This window comes from Gopherus evgoodei, chromosome 4, assembly GCF_007399415.2.
Source record: "Gopherus evgoodei ecotype Sinaloan lineage chromosome 4, rGopEvg1_v1.p, whole genome shotgun sequence".
NCBI classification, from domain to species: Eukaryota; Metazoa; Chordata; order Testudines; family Testudinidae; genus Gopherus; species Gopherus evgoodei.
In genome coordinates, this window is record NC_044325.1 from 94,604,587 (window position 1) to 94,628,155 (window position 23,569).

General features: G+C 40.0%; 1 protein-coding gene and 2 long non-coding RNA genes across 4 annotated transcripts; 1 reads left to right on the forward strand and 2 right to left on the reverse strand.

Annotated features, from left to right (window-relative positions):
• ARL14EP (ADP ribosylation factor like GTPase 14 effector protein) lies at positions 1 to 11,474 on the forward strand. Of its 2 annotated transcripts, XM_030560225.1 has the most exons (5): positions 34 to 88; positions 1,436 to 1,544; positions 6,442 to 6,950; positions 9,218 to 9,348; positions 10,362 to 11,474. In XM_030560225.1, the coding sequence occupies exons 3-5, from the start codon at positions 6,528 to 6,530 to the stop codon at positions 10,588 to 10,590; spliced, it is 783 nt and encodes a 260-aa protein (XP_030416085.1). In that variant the 5' UTR covers positions 34 to 88; positions 1,436 to 1,544; positions 6,442 to 6,527; the 3' UTR covers positions 10,591 to 11,474. The 2 variants fall into 2 exon arrangements, with proteins under 2 accessions (XP_030416084.1, XP_030416085.1); XM_030560224.1 differs by lacking the exon at positions 1,436 to 1,544 and having other exon boundaries at positions 1 to 88.
• LOC115650373 lies at positions 122 to 5,857 on the reverse strand. The gene is made up of 4 exons (XR_004000075.1): positions 5,750 to 5,857; positions 4,722 to 4,797; positions 2,037 to 2,121; positions 122 to 1,081 (listed from the first exon to the last, which is right to left on the reverse strand). It is a non-coding gene; the product is annotated as an uncharacterized LOC115650373 (long non-coding RNA).
• On the reverse strand, positions 7,599 to 23,329 carry LOC115650374. The gene is made up of 3 exons (XR_004000076.1): positions 23,317 to 23,329; positions 20,372 to 20,376; positions 7,599 to 8,101 (listed from the first exon to the last, which is right to left on the reverse strand). It is a non-coding gene; the product is annotated as an uncharacterized LOC115650374 (long non-coding RNA).
• Positions 23,330 to 23,569: the final 240 nt, after the last annotated feature.

The window sequence follows — 23,569 nt, forward strand, 5'->3', positions numbered from 1 at the left end:
GGCCCCTAGTACCGCGGCTCTGGTGGGGGGCACTCGGGAGTCGGGTTCCGGGGTGGCGGCACAAGGGCGGAAGAAAGTCTACGGCAAGGTACGGGGCGGCGGGGGAGGGGTTGGTGGAAGGTTCGCGGGATGGGGGAGTCGGAGCCGGGGGGCCCAGTGTGGCTGCCCTTAGCTGCGTCTACACCCGGGCTAGGTGGCGTGGCTGCAGTCGGGGCGGGGGTAGATTTCTTCATAGCCCTGAGCTCCGTAGCTGGGTCGATCTGAGTTTCCGGGGTAGACCAGGCCTCAGCGTCTGCACCGCTCTGTTCTGCAGCAGGCTGCGCATAGGTGTATTTCCTCTTCTTTTAAATGTACTTGCTATTAACTTTGATCTCTTGGTCTTGTATTATGGAATTGCCTACAATGTACATCTCTGTCACCAGCAGTGCTTGTGTGATTTTGTCTCTAATAAACCTTGCTTTGCTCCAAGTTTTGTCTTTGTATGCGGTTTACTCTAAAATCACTGATTTTCCCCAACCGTGCATCTAAGTGATAAAATAAGAGTCAAATGCAATATAAAGCCGACTTTGGTAGTACAGTACTGTGGTATGTTGAGGTAGATAACTGAAAGTTCCAGCTTAAGTAGCATTTGTCAAAAGTAGTGGTTGATGTTGTCTCAAAACTAAAGCATGTAAAACTTCAAACATCTAATAAAGCTGGCTATAACTAGTACCACTGTTTGGATATATATGAGCAACATGCTCTTCTACTGTAAATAAAAAGCAGCAATTTGACATGCCTAATCTCTGTCTAATTGGGAATGGAACAACCTGAAGTTGCAACTTCTGGTTGTTCTCCCATTTTCTCCTCATAATGCAGTCCTATCAGTCTAATTTTATTTCATTTCTTGCCACCTTTGCTTCAGTTTTCAGCTCTTGTTTCCTGCTTTCCCACTGTACTACTCCAAGTGTTCTTGGCTTGGCTTACACAAGTGCTTCATTGTGCCTTGAACATTTTTGTCACACATCACTTTGATCTGTTTGGGTTTGCACTGTTCAAGCAGTAAGTGCCAATTAGGAAATCCTGGAGATGTGAATTCAAGCTATTTAAAAAACAAAACAAAAAAAGCTCTGCTATTTATTGTGTGAAATTTTGTTCTGTTTCATTTTTGCACTATTCTAGATTAAAAAGAATTGTATATACTACATTTTTCCAGTTTGGAAATCCATCGGTTACATGTATGCCAACGAGTCACACACAAAACAAAGAAATGAGAACTAAACTTATTGTCCTATAAACTTTGTATTCTTATTGAATGCAAAGTTTATAAGACAATACGTTTAGTTTTCATTCATTTGATTTATATGTGACTCATTGGCATACACATAGAATGCCACATAGTATTCTTGTTGAATGCACCGTTGTGTCCCATTTAAAAGGTGCTTTCTCAAAGCAGAGCACAGCTGGAGCTTCAGGTAGCAGAATCCTCCATTAGTGTGGGTTCCTGCCAAGAACAGCAATTTGAAAACTGGATGGAAGTTTCATTTTAAGGAAAATGGATGCAGGTGAACTGCAAATACTTCTATAGTATTAATCTACTTTATTATTTCAAGTTCAGCTTCCAAGTATTCAACTTTTGAATGCATCTGCAAAATTGGGAACCTGTTTAATTATATATTGACTGTGTAATATGTGCTGTTTTTAAAGTATCAGGGGCAGGAATCATTCAGGCATACACACATAGTGAAGGATAAAACAAACACTTTTTTTTTTTCCTCCAGCACATAGTCAAATCTAGACTACCCATATGCAGTTTACACCACTTCCAGAATCATTCATTGTTTGTTAAATTTAACCCAAAGCAGATTTTTGGTAAAGGCCATAGAACTAAATGTTTTATATTTTATGTAAATATTTGATTTTATGGTTGTTCTGATTCACTCTAAAATGTAATCTGTAAAGTACAAGAATACTTGTCTAGCAATTCTTTTTGATATTTAATCTTACAAGTGAGGTCATTAGCAAAATAAAGCTAAAAAAAAGATTGGAAATCTTACCATACTTAAGAAATTGATCAGTGCAGCATGTACTAAAATAAACCCTGACAAGTATCTGAGTTGTTATATTTTCAGCTGATGAGTTCTGAAAACAAAAAGTCAACAATTTACATACCAGCCATAAGACTTTAAAGGAACACCGTCAAAGATCAGTTCTGTCTAGGGAAGAAATCACTTTCTATTGCTCAAAGTAAACAGTAAAATTCTAACAATTCAAAAATATTGGCAGGGGAAGTATTATCTAATTTGTTTACTTTGTTCACTTGATAGTTCTTCCTTTATAGCCAGTTTTGTTGTTTTGCCTACTGTAGTCAGTCATTTTGGTCAGTTTCTGTGGCTCTCTTAGGCCATGTCTACATCTAAAATTTTGCAGCGCTGGTAGTTACAGCTGTATTAGTACAGCTGTATAGGGCCAGCGCTGCAGAGTGGCCACACTTACAGCAACCAGCGCTGCAAGTGATGTTAGATGTGGCCACACTGCAGCGCTGTTGGGCGGCTTCAAGGGGGGGTTCGGGAACGGGAGAGCAAACCGGGAAAGGAGACCAGTTTCGCCGCGGTTTGCTCTCGCATTCCCCGAACCCCTCTGCAAACCGCAGGGAAGGAGACCAGCTTGCTCGGGGTTCGGGGAACTAGAGAGCAAACCGGAAAGGAGACCAGCTTCGCCGCGGTTTGCTCTCGCGTTCCCGAACCCCCTGCAAACCGCAGGGAAGGAGACCTGCTTGCTCGGGGTTCCGGGAACGAGAGAGCAAACCGGGAAAGGAGACCCGCTTCGCCGCGGTTTGCTCTCGCGTTCCCGGAGCCACCCAGCAAACCGCAGGGAAGGAGACCTGCTTGCTCGGGGAACGGGAGAGCAAACCGCGGCGAAGTGGGTCTCCTTTCCCGGTTTGCTCTCGCGTTCCCGGAGCCACCCAGCAAACCGCAGGGAAGGAGACCTGCTTGCTCGGGGTTCCGGGAACGAGAGAGCAAACCGGGAAAGGAGACCAGCTTCGCCGCGGTTTGCTCTCGCGTTCCCGGAGCCACCCAGCAAACCTCAGGGAAGGAGACCTGCTTGCTCGGGGAACGGGAGAGCAAACCGCGGCGAAGCTGGTCTCCTTTCCCGGTTTGCTCTCGCGTTCCCGGAGCCACCCTGCAAACCGCAGGGAAGGAGACCTGCTTGCTCGGGGAACAGGAGAGCAAACCGCGGCGAAGCTGGTCTCCTTTCCCGGTTTGCTCTCGCGTTCCCGAACCCCCCTGCAAACCGCAGGGAAGGAGACCTGCTTGCTCGGGGTTCCGGGAACGCGAGAGCAAGCTGGGGAAGGAGACCAGCTTGATTACCAGAGGCTTCCTCCTTCCACGGAGGTCAAGAAAAGCGCTGGTAAGTGTTTACATTGGATTACCAGCGCTGGATCACCAGCGCTGGATCCTCTACACCCGAGACAAAACGGGAGTACGGCCAGCGCTGCAAACAGGGAGTTGCAGCGCTGGTGATGCCCTGCAGATGTGTACACCTTCAAAGTTGCAGCGCTGTAACTCCCTCACCAGCGCTGCAACTTTCTGATGTAGACAAGCCCTTAAAAAACAAGGGAGAGGAGAAAAATATGTTAAATAAAAAAAATTTGGAATAACATTTTTTTTCAAAGCTCTTAAGTCCCCATTGGTTTCCAAATGTTATGTAATTGTAGAAACAGAGGGTAAATTCTTCCATTTCAGTCATGCAGCCCTTAGGAGCTCTTCAGGGCCAGAATGTCAATCAGTTCTCACATAGTTAAGCAGACTTTTCAGATAACCAAGAATTTTGATTAAGCAGAGTTTAGATCTATGTTTGACTGTAAATACATTCCTTTAAATACAGGATTGAGGGCTGCAGCCTGTAATCAGTTAAGCAAATAGCCAATGCATTTCAAATATAGCCAACAAAAACAAACTTGCTGCTCTTAAAATGAAAACCGCATCTATTTCTCAACCACTTGAGTAGTGTCAAGTTTTTTTTTTTATTATTTTTACTGTTGCCATAGCATTGAATGCTATTGCTGAGGGTTCTGGTATGTCTCATGGAATTTTTTTTAAAACTCAGAAAATTAACATAGCTTTGCTTAATTGCAAAGCCTGCGATAATACACAAACCAAGGCACAAAAATGTTCAGGAATAATAAATATAGTAAAAACTATTATTCTGTAGTATGCTTACTTCTGTCTTCAAACTGCTATAGAATTGTGCACTGGAAACTGGTTTGATGCTCACTGAAAATAGTGCCCTAGAAAGCCATTTGGTTTTGGATTTTTACTTTTAGAAACAACTGTCTCGTGCAAGACACCTGTGAACTGTGTGTGTCTGCAGTGACTAAATGGTAACATTCTGATGTGTTCCTCATTTATTCATATTTATATTTTAACTGTAACTACATTTTGAATATACATTTTGAACATATAGGTAACATTGATGTTAGGTTTAGGAAAACTCTGAAGCATTACAATCAAGGGGATTTCTGCTGCAAAAATGCATGCAATTGATTTTCATGGTCTCTGTTTTTAAAAGATATATTATCTAGTCACTGTCCTGTGTCAGGAAACCTTTCTAACCTTTAGACACTTACATAAACTGCTAGCATCATTTTTATATTGGTTCGGGTCTGAAACACTTTTTTTCGTTAAATATTAGTTTTTATTGTTGCTAGAATATTACATTTTGTGTGCTGAGTATCTTACTTTTATCTTGTTGGAAGCAGTAACTCAAGTAGTTCCAAAATACCTTTTTCCAGTGTACAGCTGGCTTTTGATATAGCTATAAATAAAAGATTGATAGTATTGTCTTCATATTTAGCTAAATATGTACACTTTATTCTTGTTAATGTTTCCCAATTTATATATTTGCCTAATCCTTTATTTAAAAAAAAAAATCATTTGGTTGAATTTATATCTCCAAGTTACGTTTATGTTCTTAGTTCAAGATTACTTGTGAGTGGGCCTGGCATTTTGAAAAGCAAGCTAACTCAATATGAATGCTTCTGTCATAACATTTTTCCCAGATCTGGACCTTAGCGTCCAAAATATGGGTGTTAGCATGAAAACCTCCAAGCTTAGTTACCAGCTTGGACCTGGTAAAGCTGCCACCAGCCAGGAATCTATAGAGTGCCTGGCGCACTGTGGTCTCCCCAAAACCTTCCCTGGGGGACCCCCAGACTCAGATTCCTTGAGTCTCACAACAAAGGGGAATAAACCATTTCTCTTCCCCCTCCTCCCCTCCAGGTGTTCCCTCTCTGTGTTCCTGGAGAGATATACAGAAGCAAGCTCCATGAATCTAAACAGAGGGACTCCACCCTCCCTGTTTCCAGTCCTGGAAAACACAAGTACCGAGATAGCTAATCTCCCTTCCCCCTTACACAGAGGGTATGCAAAGTCAGGCTTAGTAAATCTAACACAAAAAGATTTTCCCCCTGACTTCTTCCTCCTACCAATTCCCTGCTGAGCTGCAGACTTAATTCCCTGGAGTCCCCACTAAAGAAAAACTCCAACAGGTCTTAAAAAGAAAGCTTTATAAAAGAAAGAAAAATACATAAAAATGGTCTCTCCGTATTAAGGTGACAAATACAGGGTCATTTGCTTAAAAGAAAAAAAAATGAATAAACAGCCTTATCCAAAAAAGAATACAATTTAAACATTCCAGCAACTACACACATGTAAATACAAAAGAAAACAATATAAACCTATTATTGTCTTACTATTCTTGTACTTACAACTTGGAAACAGAGATTAAAAAGCCAGGAGACACAAAGATCACTCTCAGAGCCGAGAGGGTCAGACACAAGACGAAGAACAAAGAACTCACACACAAACTTCCCTCCACCCAGATTTGAAAAAGTCTTGTTTCCTGATTGGTCCTCTGGTCAGGTGTTTCAGATTACTGGTGTTACCCCTTTACAGGTAAAAGAACATTAACCCTTAGCTATCTGTTTATGACAGCTTCTTAACCCTTTGGCTTCAAGCACATGCAACTTGCACCATTGTGTTGCCCTAGAAAATCTCACAAAGCTTTTATTAAACATTTTTACACTTTTAAGGGCTAATGTTGGGCTTGCAACTAGCTTCGATGTGCGTATCTTACCAAATGACAGTGTATCTAAGATAGTACAGTTGGAATTTGTACTTTTCCATAGATGAGTTTAGATATTTAAAGTAGGTCAACATTTACCATAAACGTGAATACGAGCCTCCCCCCTTCCTGAAAGGACTATAAATATATACTATAGCTTAATTTCTGAATAAAATCCAACATATCCTCAGCCTTATCAAGTATAATACAAGGAAATAGAACACTAATATTTCTTAAAACTTAATTTTAGGGTTTTTTAACACTTGAACCTAGTCTCTCAAGCTCACAGATAAAGATTTGCAGCACAAATCTGATTGATTTTAATGCTTTCTCCAGGGTGATCCTCATAGAAACTACTAAAGACTACAAAGAATTGATTCTAGGCAAAGTAACAGTGAAATAGATTATACTGATCGAGTAACATGGATCCATGTTCAGTTGGAATTCAGCTCCATACTGCTAATGAATGTCATAAAATATACTATACCCGTCATGCTGGCTTCAAGACTAAGCAAGATCTATCTTCATCCGATCTGTTACTACTTCAGCTTAGGACTGGAATTACTCTTTCTGAGAACAATACAATCTGCTTCCATCATGCAAAAATTTACATTGACAAATTTGAAGATCTGCAAAAATCATGTTGTGACCCATTTAACATACACAGGAAAGTATCAAAGAAAAACTTGCGTGCAATCGACTTAGATGATGCAGCTTTTCTAAGTGCCAAGTTTGGAAGACAATTTGTACCTGGTTGGAAGCTTTGTCCAAAGTGTACACAGATAATCAATGGAAGTGTGGATGTTGACACTGAAGATCGTCAAAGAAGGAAACTTGATTCAGACGTATGTATATGGATCGATTTTTTTTCACCCCTCTAACCTCTACAAGCTAATGGGGTGGGGCTTGATTTGAGTCCTACATAAAGAAAGCTCTTAACTTGTTTCCTTAAAATGTGAAAGTTTTTTAATTTTTTTAATGTACAAGAGTTAATATTTATAAACCTTCTTTTAATGGGTATGTACTTTAAAGGGAGACTATCAGTCTCTTTTGTTTTTATACTAACTTTTTTAAAAAAATCTACTTTCTGTCTTGACGTTTTAGGGGAAAAAAAGGGAGGAGGTTTCTGCTCCCCCGTAGATGTGCGTAAAGGTCTCTTGTTGGGCTACTAGCTAACAAATTCTAACACGTTACTAAAATCTAGTGTAGACAAGGCTGGATGTACTTTTGATGTGTTAAACTGATCCTGTTAAAAGATCACACTTTTCCCGGGATTTTAATGCCGCTAGCTTAGCAGGTGATAAAGTGTTCACTGCCTGTCTACAGTAGTTATTTAGAACATGTTAGCTAACCTGTACTAACATGCTTGTAAGTCCTAGTCTAGACTCAGATATGTCTATATTGGCAAGTGAAGGACACAACTTTTGTCATTAATATTTTAAAAAAAAAAAAAAAAAAAAAAACCCTCCCGAAAGACAAAAGTTTTGTCGACGACAAGTGCCAGTGTGAACAGCACTTTGTTGGGAGTAGAGCTGACAAACAGCGGCTACACTGCGCACCTATTAGCGGCATGGCTATAGCGGCACGGCTGTGTCACTAAAAGCTGCGTAGTGTAGACATAGCCTAAATCATAGTGCTGCTAAATGTTCAGTTTGTAAATTTTTTTTTGTACAATGCTGGCTTTTTTGTCAGACTAAAGTATTGTGTAATCCAGCAGTTCTCAAACTTCATTGCACTGTGACCCCCTTCTGATAACAAAAATTACTACACGACCCCAGGAGAGGACCAAAAACCGAGCCCCACCACCGGGGCGGGGCCAAAGCTGAAGTCCAAGGGCTTCTGCCCTGGGTGGAGGGCATGTAACCTTAGCTCTGGGCAGTGGGGCGGGGGTTGGGCTTGGGACTTCCTGGAGCCCAGGGCCAACACCAGCCTTGGCAACCCCATTCAGATGGGGGCGTGACTCACTTTGGGGTCTTGACTCACAGTTTGAGAACCCCTAGTTAATCAAACAAAATCTGAATGATACATTAATTGCAGACTTTTTCAGTATTGCATACTGTACAGAAATCATTCTTACCACAAAAAATTGGCTGGAATTGTTTATGGTGGACTGAGTCTGTGATGTTGTGGTCTCAGTCCTACAAGGTTACTGTACTAAATTTGGCATATTTGTACTGCTGAACTTGACAAAATGATTTATTGTGTTACTTGTCTAGAAGGTAAACAAGACAAACTCATTGGTAGGAAGGAATCCTCCCTTTATGTACATACATTATTTCAGAAATATGGCACAAAGTTTATTTTTATTAGTTTTACTGTATATCCTCAATGTCCAATAGAATTGGTTTAGGAATTTCTGCATTTTGACTTGTCATTATCTGAGGCGCTATCCGGAACATGTCCGATCTCCTTTTTATTATAAAAATTCTCATCAAAAGTTTAGTGGCATCATGGGACAGTTTTTCAAATTCTACTACTCAGCTGATGTAAATGTGTTTAATATTTAAAATTACAAGCCATTTTCCTGTACATATTAACTCTTTTGGAGAGAATTATTTCTTGATCCAGTGATGTGAAGAAATGGAGATGGAAACTTTTTTTCTTTTATGTATTCAGAGGTTATAAGAGAAGAAATGGAAAACCAAAGACTTAATGGGAATAAAACCAGTATGTTAATTTACCATTTTGGGTTGCAGATTATGCTTCTAAGAGAAGATAGCCTTTGAAATTTAGAATCAGCTGTCCATATAGCTGTAGAGCATTCCCCAAAACTATATTTTAACAACAACAAAATCTGATAACCCTTATTAGGAAAGGGATAGAGATCAGAGTGAGTGAGAACCAGAAAGTAAGAACTCTTACAATTATTAAAGTAAGGCTTATATTACTATTTATTCATATAACTTGCATCTCTAAGGGTGGTACGGTTACCTCGTGTAATTGTTTTCTTTTAAGATTCAGATAGTCCACTGCTGATAGATGCAGCACTTGGCCTCAGCTTTGTGCTTAACAATTTACTTGAGGCTTCACAACATCCCAGCTTGATTGTCAACTCTCCTATGGATTTGGTTTGGTATTAATATTTAAAATGAAAATTTCTATCTTTGTTCAGGGGCGAACAGCTAAAGCTTTGAAGTCCTTGCAGTTTGCTAATCCAGGACGACAGACTGAATTTGCTCCAGAAAGCAGTAAAAGGGAAAAGAGAAGGCTACAAACAAAAAGCACATCGGTTAATTCAGACAGGTGGGCTGTTTACTATGTTAGTTCATGTTTAAAAATTGGGATGTTTGGATTCTCTTTCTTTTTTAAAGCTTGGAGGAGTGATGACAGAACTAAGCCTTTATTATATAGCCCAATCTCATTTTTGAGGTAACCTGTTAATTTTGTTTCAATATATAGAATATTACAATAAAATATTTTGTCAAACCAGAATAGAATAAAATATTAGTTAAAACGTGGCAACGCTAACTGACTGAATGTAGACGTAGCAATTAATTCCATGTATTATTGTGCAAAGTAAAGTGTGATGGTAGGCAAAACAAACTAAGCCAAATAATGCAGGCCTTATGAGAGGGAAATATTCATGCGACTAATCACCTTTCATTGCACTAAATTCAGTATAATTTTTGTCACACTTCTAAGGCATAAAAAAACTATATATATAAAAATAAATAAAAATCTTCCAAGTTAGAAAAGGGTTATCCATCATTTTGGGCAAGACCCCACAACTTCAGCTTTTTTTAATGTGGTTTTCCCACACACACACTTGGCTTTTTTTGTTTTCACTTTTTGGATTGACTAGAATTAACTGAGACATAAGCTCTGAGTAAAGTGTAAAAGGAATATTTCCTCAGCTGTCAAAGTACATCGTATATTGTTGTGTACAGTCTCTTGAAATGCAGCTCTACCTCTTGCAAAAGATTATTTTATTGTGTATTTGTAAACTGAATTGCAAGTGGCTTAATATGGAATGATGGTAAGGAAGAGATTGAGAACCTTCCTGTTAACAATATCTGCTCAAATGAGCTACAAAAATTGTGGCTCCAGTTTTCAAAGGTTTTAATGTATGTGGTTGGCAATAAGCAGTGAAGTATGTGTAATTTTTAGAATGGCTTGGTGTTAAACCTTTCAGCACAAGAAAATTGCTGACAAAGTTTAATTCCTCTCTTCGTCCATTGCTAACTATTTGTAATCAAGTAAACTGGAAGGTCTTCTGTTGTGAATTCTGCAAGTAACAACTGTTTTTCATTATACAGGCAAGTAATCCCAGCAAAGAGTAAAGTCTATGATAGCCAGGGACTTCTGCTTTATAGTGGGATGGACCTCTGTGACTGTCTTGATGAAGATTGCCTGGGATGCTTCTATGCTTGTCCCAAGTGTGGTTCCAACAAATGTGGAGCTGAATGCCGCTGTGATCGCAAGTGGTTATATGAACAAATTGAGATAGAAGGAGGAGAAATTATTCGCAATAAGCATGTGGGTTAATTTATAAATTTTTGTGTTGCATTCCAATACAGAATTTGATGGTCTAATGAAAAATCAGAGGAACCTATCATAACACAGATGAACAGTCTGTTCAGACTTACAAATTCATTGGTTGATATGGTTTTAGAAAGGTTCTTACTCATACTAATTGTGTATTGTCACACTTCATTCCACCTTGTACTCATTCATACAAACCAGCAAAAAAGGGATGGAACAATGCAGTGCTTGACTGTTCAGTGAGAGTTTTAAACTGAGTGGCTGGTTAAGGGCTAAAAGAAATTTGGGATTAGCCGCTGCATATGCCCTGCTCTGTAGGGAGAGCTCTTTCTCCATGCATCTCTCCTTTCTCACCTCTCTCCTTGAAGACTTAGTAAAAACAAACATGAACACCATCTTTTAAAAAGAAATTTAGTCTCTTTTTAAGTTTAAAATGTAAGCAGTGGCAATCATGACCAGTATTAGCAAGTGTATAACAAATAGTAAATGCTGTATTTTATAAAATGAGTCTTGGGACTGTTATAACATAGTTAAATATCTAACAATATAGGGGTTAAATCAACATGTTCATTGCACTGGTTTGCTATAAATATACTTTTAAAATATAAATAAGCTCTGTCCTAATTATTTAACAGTATTTAGCACTTAGGGGTGCTCTCTCACAGATAGCAGTTGAAGTTTCTGCTAGTTGCACCACTGTAAAATCCTGACTTTAACACCAAAGGTATAAAGACTGTCAGCACTACTTGTACAAACCCATTGTTTTGGAACTTGATAACTGGGATGTGTGCTTAAAAAAAAAACAAAAAACAAACAAAAAAAACCAAAACCTTTCCTGAATGAAACTTGACACATACTGTGTCTATTCGGTTTTGAAATAAAACTCAGTAACTAACTGATTCCTAATGACAGGAGCACAGGTATGGAGGCAGGACTCAGCAACACATTGTTTAAATAGATCTTTCCCAGGTAACCTAGCTGTGGTTTGTCTTCTGTTTTTCGTTTGTTCGGGTGGGGGAAGGGTGCCTTTCTTTTGAAGATACCTGAGTATTACAGCACATTTGCTAAAAATATCTTTGATTCCAGTTGAGAAGGCTAGATCATCTTTCCTGCTATGGCTACTCTGTGCATCCTGCTTAAACAATCACTTGCAGATTCTCGCTAAATAGATTAATTAAAGTGGCTTAGAATCGTAGGCCTGGTCTACACTGTGGGGGTGGAATCGATCTAAGTTATGCGACTTCAGCTACATGAATAACATAGCTGAAGTTGATGTACTTAGATCTACTTACCATGGTGTCTTCACTGCGGTATGTCGACTGCTGACGCTCCCCCGTCGACTCCGCTTGCACCTCTTGCTCCAGTGGAGTACCGGCGTCGACAGGAGAGCGCTCGGCGGTCAATTTATTGCATCTTCACTAGAGGCAATAAATCAACCTCTGCTGGATCGATCACTCCGGAGGTAAATGTAGACATCCCCATACAATGCTGTTACAGCCCCAACCGCCCTGTCCTCAGCCAGGATACTGGTTATGGCCAGTTGCTGACGCTGCCCCTTGAAACTATGGATAGTTGACAAAATGTAGAACAACCTGAACGCTGTTCTCTTCCACTGGGGACTGGTTCAGCAGTGGACAAGAGCAAAGCCATCTTTCAACCCACTTCCTAAACTGAACTGAGTGAGCAAAAGCTGAATCTGGCATACTTTACGTTTGTGGCCATGTGCATGTGTGGCATCTGGATTGTAGTGACTTCCATAACATTTGTTATCACAAGCCTATGATGGAATTGCTTCTCACTGTTTCGCTTCTCTCTTCAGCTGCTACAGGGGATCATAGCATAAAGAAACTACTTTGTGATATAGTTCTGTAACCACCTGCCAGATTAAATATCTAGTTTTACACGTAAACATTTTTTCATGTTCTTTGGAATTGTCAGTGCATTGACATAATTTGATGTACTGCTTTACTATAAAATCATCTTTGGTTTCTAAATAGACTTGTAGTTAATTCTGTAGTAAATGAAAGTTCAACGTGGCTAATCCACAGTAGACTGAACTGCATATTTTAATGGCTTTTTTAGGTAAAGGTTTACACATGCAGCTGAAAATAGTCCAAATGTCTTTCCTCTGTTGTTTAGACTAAAATAGTCAAACTGCTGTGCAAACCAACTGGGTTTAAATAATTTCAACCCAAGAGTAACTTTATTATATCTAGCTTCAGACAGAATTAAGATTTCACATCTGAGTTTTACAAAACTCCTGGAAATAAAATTTTATAGTAGAAATGCTAATAAATCCTTAACAAGTAAGACCTAGCAGCTGTACAGTTAAACACAGCATTGTTTTTGAATAAGAGAAACATAGAAACATAGTCTTACTGAGGCTTCAGACTTATTTTGTCAGACTTTTGGACTATTTTGCATAAATTTTGCTCAAGGATGCCATGTAACTATTGCTGTTTGAAGGATTGTCTTGGTAAAATTTTGTAATCATGTAATTTTGCTGTTTAATACAGGGGTTCTCAGGACAAATTTTTTGGTGGCCTCAGAGTGTGGCCACCAATTTTTGCTGGTGACCACTCACACTTTTCCCTAAAATACTTAATTAACTTTAGGAAAAAATAAATATACACGTCCAAATCATTGTAATTTATTTTTTACTAGCTAATAAGCCTGTTGTGAAAGTGATATTAACAAACATACAAGTATCACTTTTCACAGCAGACGTACTCAGCCCCAGCAAGCCTGGGTACAAATTAAGCCCTTGATGGAGGGGAGGAGGGCCAAGAGAGGCTGCAGGGGGCTGCAGCCTAAAGCTCCATGGCTGGAGGATGTAGCCCAAAGCTGCTCAGCTGGGAACCCAGGGCTGGAATCGAAGCCCCGTGGCAAGAGCCTGCCCCCTGCAACCTCAGGGCTGAAGTCCAAAGCCTGAGCCCTACTTCTCCTGGGAAGGTGAGGAAGTCACTGGCTGCCTGCTTCTCCAGCATTGTGACCCAGGTGTCTCCAGGGGTGAGGGTAACCCTGCTGGTGGCCCCAGTAACCAACACCAAGGCAGTGCATCCAGGAGCACCAGGGAGGGCCACTGCTTTGTACTTTCGAGCTCTTCCCCCTCCCCCCGCCCTAATAACAGTCCAGGAGGCTGTGGCTGCATTTGAGAAATGCTGGTGTAGCATAGGTATTTTCATTTCCAGTAAATGATGTGAACTCAGGAGGTTTGTAGCTGTAGAACTAAGATTTCAGATTTCTGGTTGGTTGTATGTAAAATTGCTGTTGCTAACTTCATGGGTTTATGCTGACATCTGCTGGTACTCATGAAATATTAAACTCCAAATCAGACTCGTACTGAATTTTAATCTGCTTACTTTTAAGAAAATGTTGGATGTTCTTTTCTTTTATCATTGGATTTTTGATTCATTCAGTGCTAACTATGAAATAATTCACTGAAATGGAATGTAAAAAATCTCTTCACATTCGAAGTTCTGGTACGTTTCAGAGTAGCAGGCGTGTTACTCTATATCCATAAAAAGAACAGGCGTACTTGTGGCACCTTACAACATTAAAGCACAATCTGACTCCTTATGCTATCAGCTTTATAAGAAATCTTGTAATTTTTCATAATCAAATGCAAATAAATTACAGTAACTTTTAACTTGGTCAAATGTACGTAGTCTTTCCACTTACTACTTCAATAGTAATGTTATGTACATGTTTGAAGTTAAATGAAGAGTTAAAAATTGTCTTCAATTACCATGCAAGTAAAAATAATGTGGCTACTGTTAGTCTAACAATTCACCGGAAACATTGGGTACTTTCAGTGGTTGCTTTAGACAGGAGTGCCTAACTGAAGGCTGTCCTTAGTGCAGGTTTCACTGTAACAAGAGCAGAGGAACTCTTAATTTGCTCAGAACTCTGTTCAAATACCAAATTTGCTGCTCCTTCTAGGAAGTGGTCTCAAGGGATTTTGTTTCTCTACTCAGTTTCATTCCTATCCTTATTAAAGTCTAAAGATTATATACTGTGAGAACATGAAGGGGCATTCTCTGATATCTCCATCTCCATAAATCAGAAAATAGGTGTGTGGTTACAGCATTGTTTGTGGGATAAAGATTAAATTAAATGCTCAAAGTATAATCATAATTGAAAATGCAAGCCGTAGTCATTTGATTTGCTGATCTCAGTGAGTCTAATTTCTGAAAACCTGCCATTTTGCCACAATATGGAGATGTGCAGACCAGTTGGAAGAGAAGTGAGGACCCTGTGATCCCCACTGTATGCTGTTCTCTTGGGACTGAGGATTCCGTGAGATGCACTTAAGTTCACTTTTAATTCTTCTATCGGGACTAGGGTTCGTCTTCCTTTCCTTCTTTTCTTTTCTTCTCTTCCCTTCCCATGGAAGTTTGGGTGATCTGCTGGAACTGAAGGGTAAACCTACTTGGATTGAGGTTGGAGATGAGGAGCGTATTCATACTGGCTCCTGCAGAAGAAATGCTGTCAGGGACTTCCTATTGTGGTGTTAACGAAGTGCAGAGTGAGAAGGCAGGTAAGCAAATGCAGAAAGGGCCACCCTTGCTCTTTGGTCTGCCCTACTGCACGGTTGTGGAGTCCAAATGAAAGGTGTCTGCTCTTAGATGAATAATGCTGCTGAGATGACAATTTACAGAGGAAGAAACCATCCTTCCCCCCATTTTTGCCTTACAACGTATCTGCCCAGGAGCTTTTCTTCATTGGTGATAACCTTTCCAGTCAGACATTTAATAAGTAATTTCATCTCTAATTCTGTACCAACCTCCTCTCTTCACAGTGCATTATAAAAATGAGAATCCTTGCTTGTTCCTTTAGTCTTTCATGCTTGGTGTGGGAAGAGCAAAGACCAGTGAGAGTGTAAATAAGGTGGCATGCAACATCAGTCTGCTATCTCTGCAAAGGCAATGCAAAAACGTATAGTCTGATTGTGTTGTCAGAAGTGATTAGCAATAGTTAATTGTGACTTTTTTTTCAGGCGGGCTCAGTTGTATGAATATCTTATCTTTTGCCTTTATCAGTGATCATTTAAAAAACTTCAGTCTGCTCCTCTTCTAGTTTATGCAGCAAGGTCACAAGCAGTGCATGTTTCTTTAATGAGACTCTATATGATACCCAGGCTCTATAAGCTTGTTTCGTAACTGCACTTATCATTCTATAGCCTTTAATGATTAGAGCACAGTAGTTTGGTTTCCTAGTATCCTGCAAGTAGATGAGCTCTATAACATGAGGTAACAGTTGCCTGCTTGCTTGAGTAGCCTGTAAAATGAGCTCTTCCCTGCTACCTATACTGTGGTTACTAGAGCCAAAATCAGAGAGATCAATCTATTGTGAATCTTAAACGATGATTTACCATTGTCCTGAGGCCTTCAGTTTCTGCTATGAGAAGTATCAGGCCTGACACTGGTGTCATTTAGTGGAATGAACAGCATATTAAAGAGATGTGTCTGAAAGTGTGTACATATAAAAAGAAAAGCTGTGGTCATGGTATAAGGTAGGAAAGCAATGGCTCTCACATCACCTATAGAAAGTAGCCAACTGTCTCTAGATTGTGGTAACATTCATGCTGAATGCCTCCCAGTGCTGCTGTTTTTTTGTTAAAATGAAAGCCAAGCTCCTGTCCCTGATGGTTGTGTTAGTATAGCACATCACAGGGACTGGAGACTGTTTCAAGGGAAAATTTGTTGAAGCCTGATCAACCTGAGACAGAGGAAATAGACCAAAATCATAATATGGGCCACAATGTAGTTTTTGGTGATTGCCAGCAGGCCATAGTGGAAAGGTGCAGGAAGAGGTTAAGAAAAAGACAGGCTAGAGTGAAGCAGTGCTGGCAATAGGAGAAATGGACACAACAGTTTGAAACATGACTATATGGTGACAGGGAAGATGTTAGCATAGGACGCAATTGTTGCAATCATGCCCCATCTCCACAATATGCAGTGCTAATGGGAATGGTTCCTTAATACCTATCCTTCCAAACCTTACCTCCCATACCTTTCATGGGAAAGACTACAGTGCAAAGCCTGTTTTCCATTGTGGACTTCTCTGTGTTAAAAAGTTCTGTCATAGACTGTAATCTAGGGGTGTCATAGTATCTTTCCCCAATCTGAACCTTAGAGTCCAAAAGTTGGGGTACCAGCATGAATTCCTCTAAGCTTAATTACCTGCTTAGATCTGATAAGCTGCCACCAATTAGGAATTCCAGTGCCTGATACACTCTGGTCCCCCCAAAACCTTCCCTGGGGACCCCCAAGACCCAGACCCCCTGGATCTTAACACAAGGAAAGTAAACCCCTTTCCTCACCGTTGCCTCTCCCAGACTTCCCCTCCCTTCTCTTCCCCTCCAGGTGTTCCCTCCCTGGGCTCCTGGAGAGATAGACAGATTCACGTTCCATGAATCTAAAACAAAGGAATTCCACTCTTCTCCCCTCCCTTCCCCTTCTCTGTTAAGTACAGACTCAATTCTCTGGAGCCTCAACAAGGGGGAAAAAATCAAACAGGTCTTAAAAGCAAAACTTTTAATAAAAAAAAAAAGTAAAAGTTATCTCTGCAATTTAGATGGTAAAAGTTACAGGGTCTGTCAGCTTATAGAAACTGAAGAAAAAGCCTCCTCCAGCAGAAATACAATTTAAAATACTTCCAGCCAAATACACATTTGCAAATACAAAAATCAGTCAAAAGACTATAACCGCCTTTCTTACTAAATACTCACTATTCTGAATATATGAGAGACTGTAGCAGGGAGATTGGCAAGAAACCTGGTTGCACGTCTAGTCCCTTCCAGGACCCAGAGAGATCAAAACCAAACCCAAAAAACACAAACAAAGGCTTCCCTCCACCGAGATTTGAAAGTATCTTGTCTCCTGATTGGTCCCCTGGTCAGGTGTTTGGTTCCCTGTTTGTTAATCCTTTACAGGTAAAAGAGACATTAACCCTTAACTATCTGTTTATGACAAGGGGAGGGCAAACTACAGCCTTTGGGCCAGATAAGGCTTTCAGTCCAGCCTGTGGGATTGCCTGCCCTGGCCCCACTCCACTCCCAGAAGCAACCAGCACCACGTCCCTGCGGCTTCTAGGGAAAGGAGGGACAGAGGGTTCTGTGCACTGCCCTTGCCTGCAGGTACTGCCCCCCGCAGCTCCCATTGCCCGGGAACGGGGAACTGCCGCCAGTGGGAGCTTCGGGGGTGGTACCTATAGACGAGGGCAGCATGCAGCGGCGCCACCTGCCCCACCCCACCCCATTCCCAGGAGCCACTGCTGGACATGCTGGCCACTTCCGGGAGCGCCACAGGGCCACGGCAGGCAGGGAGCTTGCCTTAGCCGTGCTGCGCACCACTTCCACCCTGGAGCCACTTGAGGTAAGCAGTGCCAGGCCAGAGCCCACACCCCTCCTGCACGCCGACCTCCTGCCCTGAGCCACCTCCCACACTCCGCACCCCCTTGCACCAGAACCCCCTCCTGTGCCCCAACCCCTTGCCCTGAGTCCCTTCTTGCACACTGCACCCCTCCGACATCTCACACTCCTTCCTGCATCCCTGCCCCAGTCCTACATTCATAGTCCTGCATACAATTTCCCCATCTAGATGTGGCCCTCGGGCCAAAAAGTTTGCCCATCCCTGCTATAATCTGTTTACACTCCACTGTGCAATTGCATCTATAGAGACATAGATGAATGATTTAGCTCCATCCATTGAAAGTCAAAGGTGAGATTGGTTTTCTGTAGGTATCTTGAGCACTGAATCTCCAGACAGTCACAACGTTGTCCCATCAGTGGATCTTCCAGCCCCAGCTCTAATCTGCCCTTGCAGCTCACTTGTTGGTGTTGCTAGACACGAACCTCTTCATTACCTCTAGCTTGTATTCATTCTACCACCTCAGAAGGCTCTGAATGCTGTTTTCATTTCTGCCCTCATATGCATCCAGGCTGTCAAACAGCAAACTCCAGAAGCTTTAGGATACAGCCACCTAAACTGATGTCAGGTGTCCATGCTGGGAAATGGTCAGTATGAACACTGAGCCCATGGATTCTGGGATTTACATAAGAAATTCCATAATCCTTGGGAGAAAGGTGAGAAGCCCTTACAAAAAGAACCCCTTTTCTAGATGGTGACAACTCTCAGGCCCTATGCAATAGCTGCCAAGAATGCACTCAGACAAGCAAAAGGAAAATAAGTGGTTGATGCAAAACACCATTGTGATGACATTGCTAGCTGTTGTGTAGATAGATATAAACCAAATTGTGTACTTGAAAATGGTTAATTTGATGATGCCCCTAAGAAATATCACAGCTGGGTTTGCTACCACAACTGTATTGCAATGTGATGAACCTTTTACCTGCATTTCATTGGAAGTCTTGATAGAGCAAGCACTTAGAAAAGACTCCTATGCATTTTTATCCACTGCCAACATCATACAGTAGCTGCAGCCTAATACCATTTAAAAAGCAGCATTGGCAAATTACCACAGTCTGCTGTCTGAAATATCATTCTTTCCATATGCTTAAAGTAATGGTGAGATACATGGACATTTCAGTGCAATTTTGGTTCCTGTGCTTTTTTTAAAAAAAAAGTCTGTCAACATTGGTCAAACAAATAAATGGTGGTTGGGAAGATTATCTAAAGAGATCTCTAGATTCAAACAGTCAGTGTGAGTGAAATTAACTGAAAATGTAAATCTTTATGGTGCGTGGGTTTCTCTATGCCTTGTGAGTCTGTAAATGAATCAATACAGTTTATTAAATTTGATGAAGTTTAACCAAATAGAACAGACTTCCTTAACTTGGCCAAGTTGTACTGCATTATTAAACTGAATAATACGACCGTATAAACTTGCAAGTCATCTGCTTTATTTCCTCATTTTAAAAATTCTTCATTTTGTTCCACATCCAACTTTATTACTAATCTTGCTAGACTAAAACATGGTTATATTTTGGAATTCCACAGTCTTGCTTCATCTATAAATCTCTCAAACAACTAACGGCATACATAATTTTTTTCCCCCATCATACATGTATAGTATTGAAAGATTATTTCTTCCCATCCTCACTTGAAACTAATTGTATGTTGTTAAGGTGCAATCGCCAATTTTTATGATTTACTATATGGCTATGACTTAAAATTATGTAGTTTATAGCATAGTCCAAAACCCCCAACTTTTGATACTCTTTTATAAATAACAGAAAAGCAAAATCTTTTATAAACCAAGTATTACAACCTTGAATTCCACATGCATTAAAAATATAAGGCATAATGGCAAATAAACATAAGTTATTGTATTTAAAATTTGTCATTAGAAAAAGTTTGCAAAACCAAAAATAGTATAAAATTTACACAGGTGCCATCTAGACAAAGTTGATGTACTCAAGGAATTAATCACAATGAAAGAGCAAACCAAAATGGCTTAGATGGTACTGATTTATGATACTTTCTCCGAATACAATGAGTTGCATGATTTTCTTTTTTATCTCTTACCTGCACAATATTCTGAGTTTGTTGACATGAATACCACTTTAGGACTGATCTAACTTCTTCTGAAATCAATGAGTGTCATATTATTGAATTAAATAAGTTAGAACAGGCCCTGGTAGCTGAGATGTGAAATGCCCTATTTTTCGTGGTGGAGTTGATGTTTTTACACAGTGATAAAACATTTCCTGGGATGCTGTCTGTTTAATTGATTCAGCAGCTAATGCTTCTACCATGGGTATAGCAGATTCAGGTAATTAATTATTGAGAGAAGGGATTCTGTTAATGTCTGCCAACACCTATGCTACTGAAAGGCATAACATAAATAATGCATGAATATATCTCAGGGAAATGAGTTGAGGGTGAAAGTGAATGATACCTCCAGCAACTAAAGTAAAACAAGTTCCCTCTGCATAAGTGCCCTTCTTTCATGAAGGGATTGTATAAACTGCTCTCACAAATAACCAATTTTAACTGCTACCTGTCAGCTTTTTATAATCTTTCCCCCTTTCTTCATAATCTGGTCTTGGTCAAATTTTAAAACATTATGGATGCCTTTTTCATTAACTGACTTTTCATGCTCATGAAATAAGGCTGCATAACACTGTCTGAAGCTGAGCATTTGAGGTGGGCAAGCTGAACAGGCTTCTACCTTTAAAGATCTACAAATGCATCTCAAGCCTGACCTTGAGCCTCCTTTTTGGCAGGACAATCCTGAGATTGGAAAAACATAGACTTAGTGTTGAGCTGAAGTTTAGGCATTTAATAATGTGGATAAATACCTAGGTGCAGATTGAAGTCATCAAAATTATTTCACTTATGCCCTGGGCATACTTGGAATCCAAGTTTCCTGATGTGAAGGGTCCTCTGATGCCTTCCATCATGGAATAAATTGAGAGGTATTTTCTTCAGTAATAACTGACTCCAGTGGGCACTGAGAGAGGAAAAATCTTTGATGAAAATAATTAGGGGAAGAGTTAAGGTTGTGCAGGAAACCTTAACTTCAATATTTCAAACTTCAGTTTGAAACCTGAATTTTTTTTTAACTTTTTTTTTGTTTGGTTGGTTTAGTTTTTGTTTATAGACTCCTATAAATATTTCACAGTACGGAACTGAAGCACAGAGATTAAGGGCGAGGTTTCAAAAGAACAGAAGTGTAGGGGCACATAAAGCAGCCACAACAATATGCCTGCTTGGGGACACAGTTATGGTTACACAGATTATGTGGGCAATTGCACATTTGGTTTTGTTTGTGTGTGTCCTTTTAAAAATCTGTCCCTAAGGGACATGAACACCTCCACACATGGATGAACCCAGAATGAGAAAGCATTAGTTCTACTCTTAATCCTGTGCTCAAAGCGCAAGAGAGAGAGATGTGCATGCACGCACACAATCATTTCATTCCTCTCACCTGACTTTGGAGTTCCTTTAAAAAAGAAAAAAAAACATATCTTTCCAGGTTCTGGATTATTTTCCATATTTTTATAATTGTGAGGTGTAAGGTATTTTCCAGTTGCTTTCTCAGTTGCATTTATTAAAGTATAGACATTAGAAAGCTCACCCAGACAAATTTCCTATAGCATTCAGAGGGGACTTAATCCAAGGTTTGCCATAATCTAGGTCAGTAACTTTCCCCCAATAATTCTTCCTTATGAGATGCTCTAAAAGTTTTGACTTGCCTTCCAAACTAACTGATCCTGTTGGGAAATGAAATTGATTAGGATGACTTGAATAACTTTATTTCAATGCAAGCCTACAATTGGAAAGGGTTAAAGATTATAAACGCTTTTAAGTATTAACATTAATGGGGTAATCAATTTAAAAATCACAATTTGTTGGAGTATGTTTTGCCTTCTATTGTTACAAGTGACACCTAAAACTACTGTAATAGAAAAAGAAATGAGTAACAAATGTTTTTTTTTTAAGTTTATTTACTTCTTGTATTTGATGGTAATTTGTGCATAGTCAACAACATTGATTCCCAATAGAGAGCTATTCAGCCAGTCAGTCAGTTTAAATGCTCACTGATGTTGTTTCACACACAGCAACAGGGAAGAGAGAAACAATTTTTAAATAAAAAAATACAATAGTAACACCACAAAACTTTGTTGGGGAACTGACACCAGGGGCACTTGAAACTACCTCTACTCATTTCATAAACTGGCTAGATTTCAAGTCACAGTGTCCTTGCATACACAAACTATAGTAGGAATGCTATAGAAATAAATACCCACTATAGTAATAATAAAGCTTCATGTCACTGATTATTTTTAGTTGTTTTTAACTTCACCAATATCCTTTTTAAATGGACTAGTTCTTATGTTTTACTATACAGTGGCAGAGCTTCTCTTAAATCCAGCAGAGGGCATCGTTTTACTACAAACTTGAATGGTTACGTTCCTAGAGTTAGCGTAACAGTACATGCCTGCAAGCACAGTGTACAATGAGACTCCACGTGGGTTCAGGGGTCCACAATAGCGGAGCCATTCAGGATTGAAGCCAAAGGCAAGAAATGGGCTTGTGATGTGAGGATCAGGCCCTGTAGATAGGTACAGTTTTAAGTATGAGGTTAATGTTAAAATCATAGAGAAGTCAAAATGTTCTATGCTTGCTTTGTGTACTTTGACTCATTGTCTCTGTTTTTCAAATTTGTGGTGGATCTTTAGCCTTTCAAGGCAACATCGATGTAGCTCCACTTTTAAATGCAATAGATTATTTTAGTGTCTCTTAACTTCACTGTGAAATAATGGTCATAAACCTTTAATTTGGTCATGCCTCTTCCTGTGTCCCACTCCCCCAGCCCAAAATCACCAGGTTACCATATATTTCTTCTAGATTGCCTGATGTTGTCTGGATCAGTCCTGCAGACCTTATCGCAGCAAAACACTTGTCAATGTTCACTCTATTGTAGAGGTGCCATGTATGCTGTTACAGTTAAGAACATTAGTTTTTTCAGTATAAGTGCCTCTCTTGTGAGGTGTTTTACTCAGTCATAATATTTGACTGGCAAGCTTAAGGGGCCTTTAAAAAAAAAACAAAATTAAAAAACTTTCAGAACCATTTGCCATAAACTCTCTGCAGACTGCAAGGTGAAGTTGCTACAGCAACCTCTCAGGGGTGCAGCAGAGACAACACCTCTCAGACCCTCACAAATCCCCAAATACAGTCCATTATTTGTACTGTACATTGATGTCACTGCCCCCCATTATACATTGTAAGGGCTGGATAGGTACATGAGAGCTACATAGTGAGTACTCTTCTGTTTGCTCTTCTAAGGTTTGAGGGAGCTCTGTTTGACATAGTACTTTTGATGGGTGGACTGTGATGAACTCACATTTCTGCTTTACAGGTGATGGCACTGTCTGCCCAGCCAAAAGATCACATGACATTGCTGCATGTTAAACTGGGAGGGAGGGGGAAATGCTCTTCAGTCTTGTCTTCTAGTCTTGCATATGTATGTGTTCTTAGGGATTTTGGTTTGTATCTTGAAACCCTTC

Coding starts and splice junctions, on each gene's coding strand:
- ARL14EP (XM_030560224.1), top strand. CDS start 6,528: ATGGATCCATGTTCAGTTGGAATTCAGCTCCATACTGCTAATGAATGT. Junction 6,951..9,217: donor GAAGGAAACTTGATTCAGAC/GTATGTATATGG, acceptor ATCTTTGTTCAG/GGGCGAACAGCTAAAGCTTT. Junction 9,349..10,361: donor ACATCGGTTAATTCAGACAG/GTGGGCTGTTTA, acceptor TTCATTATACAG/GCAAGTAATCCCAGCAAAGA.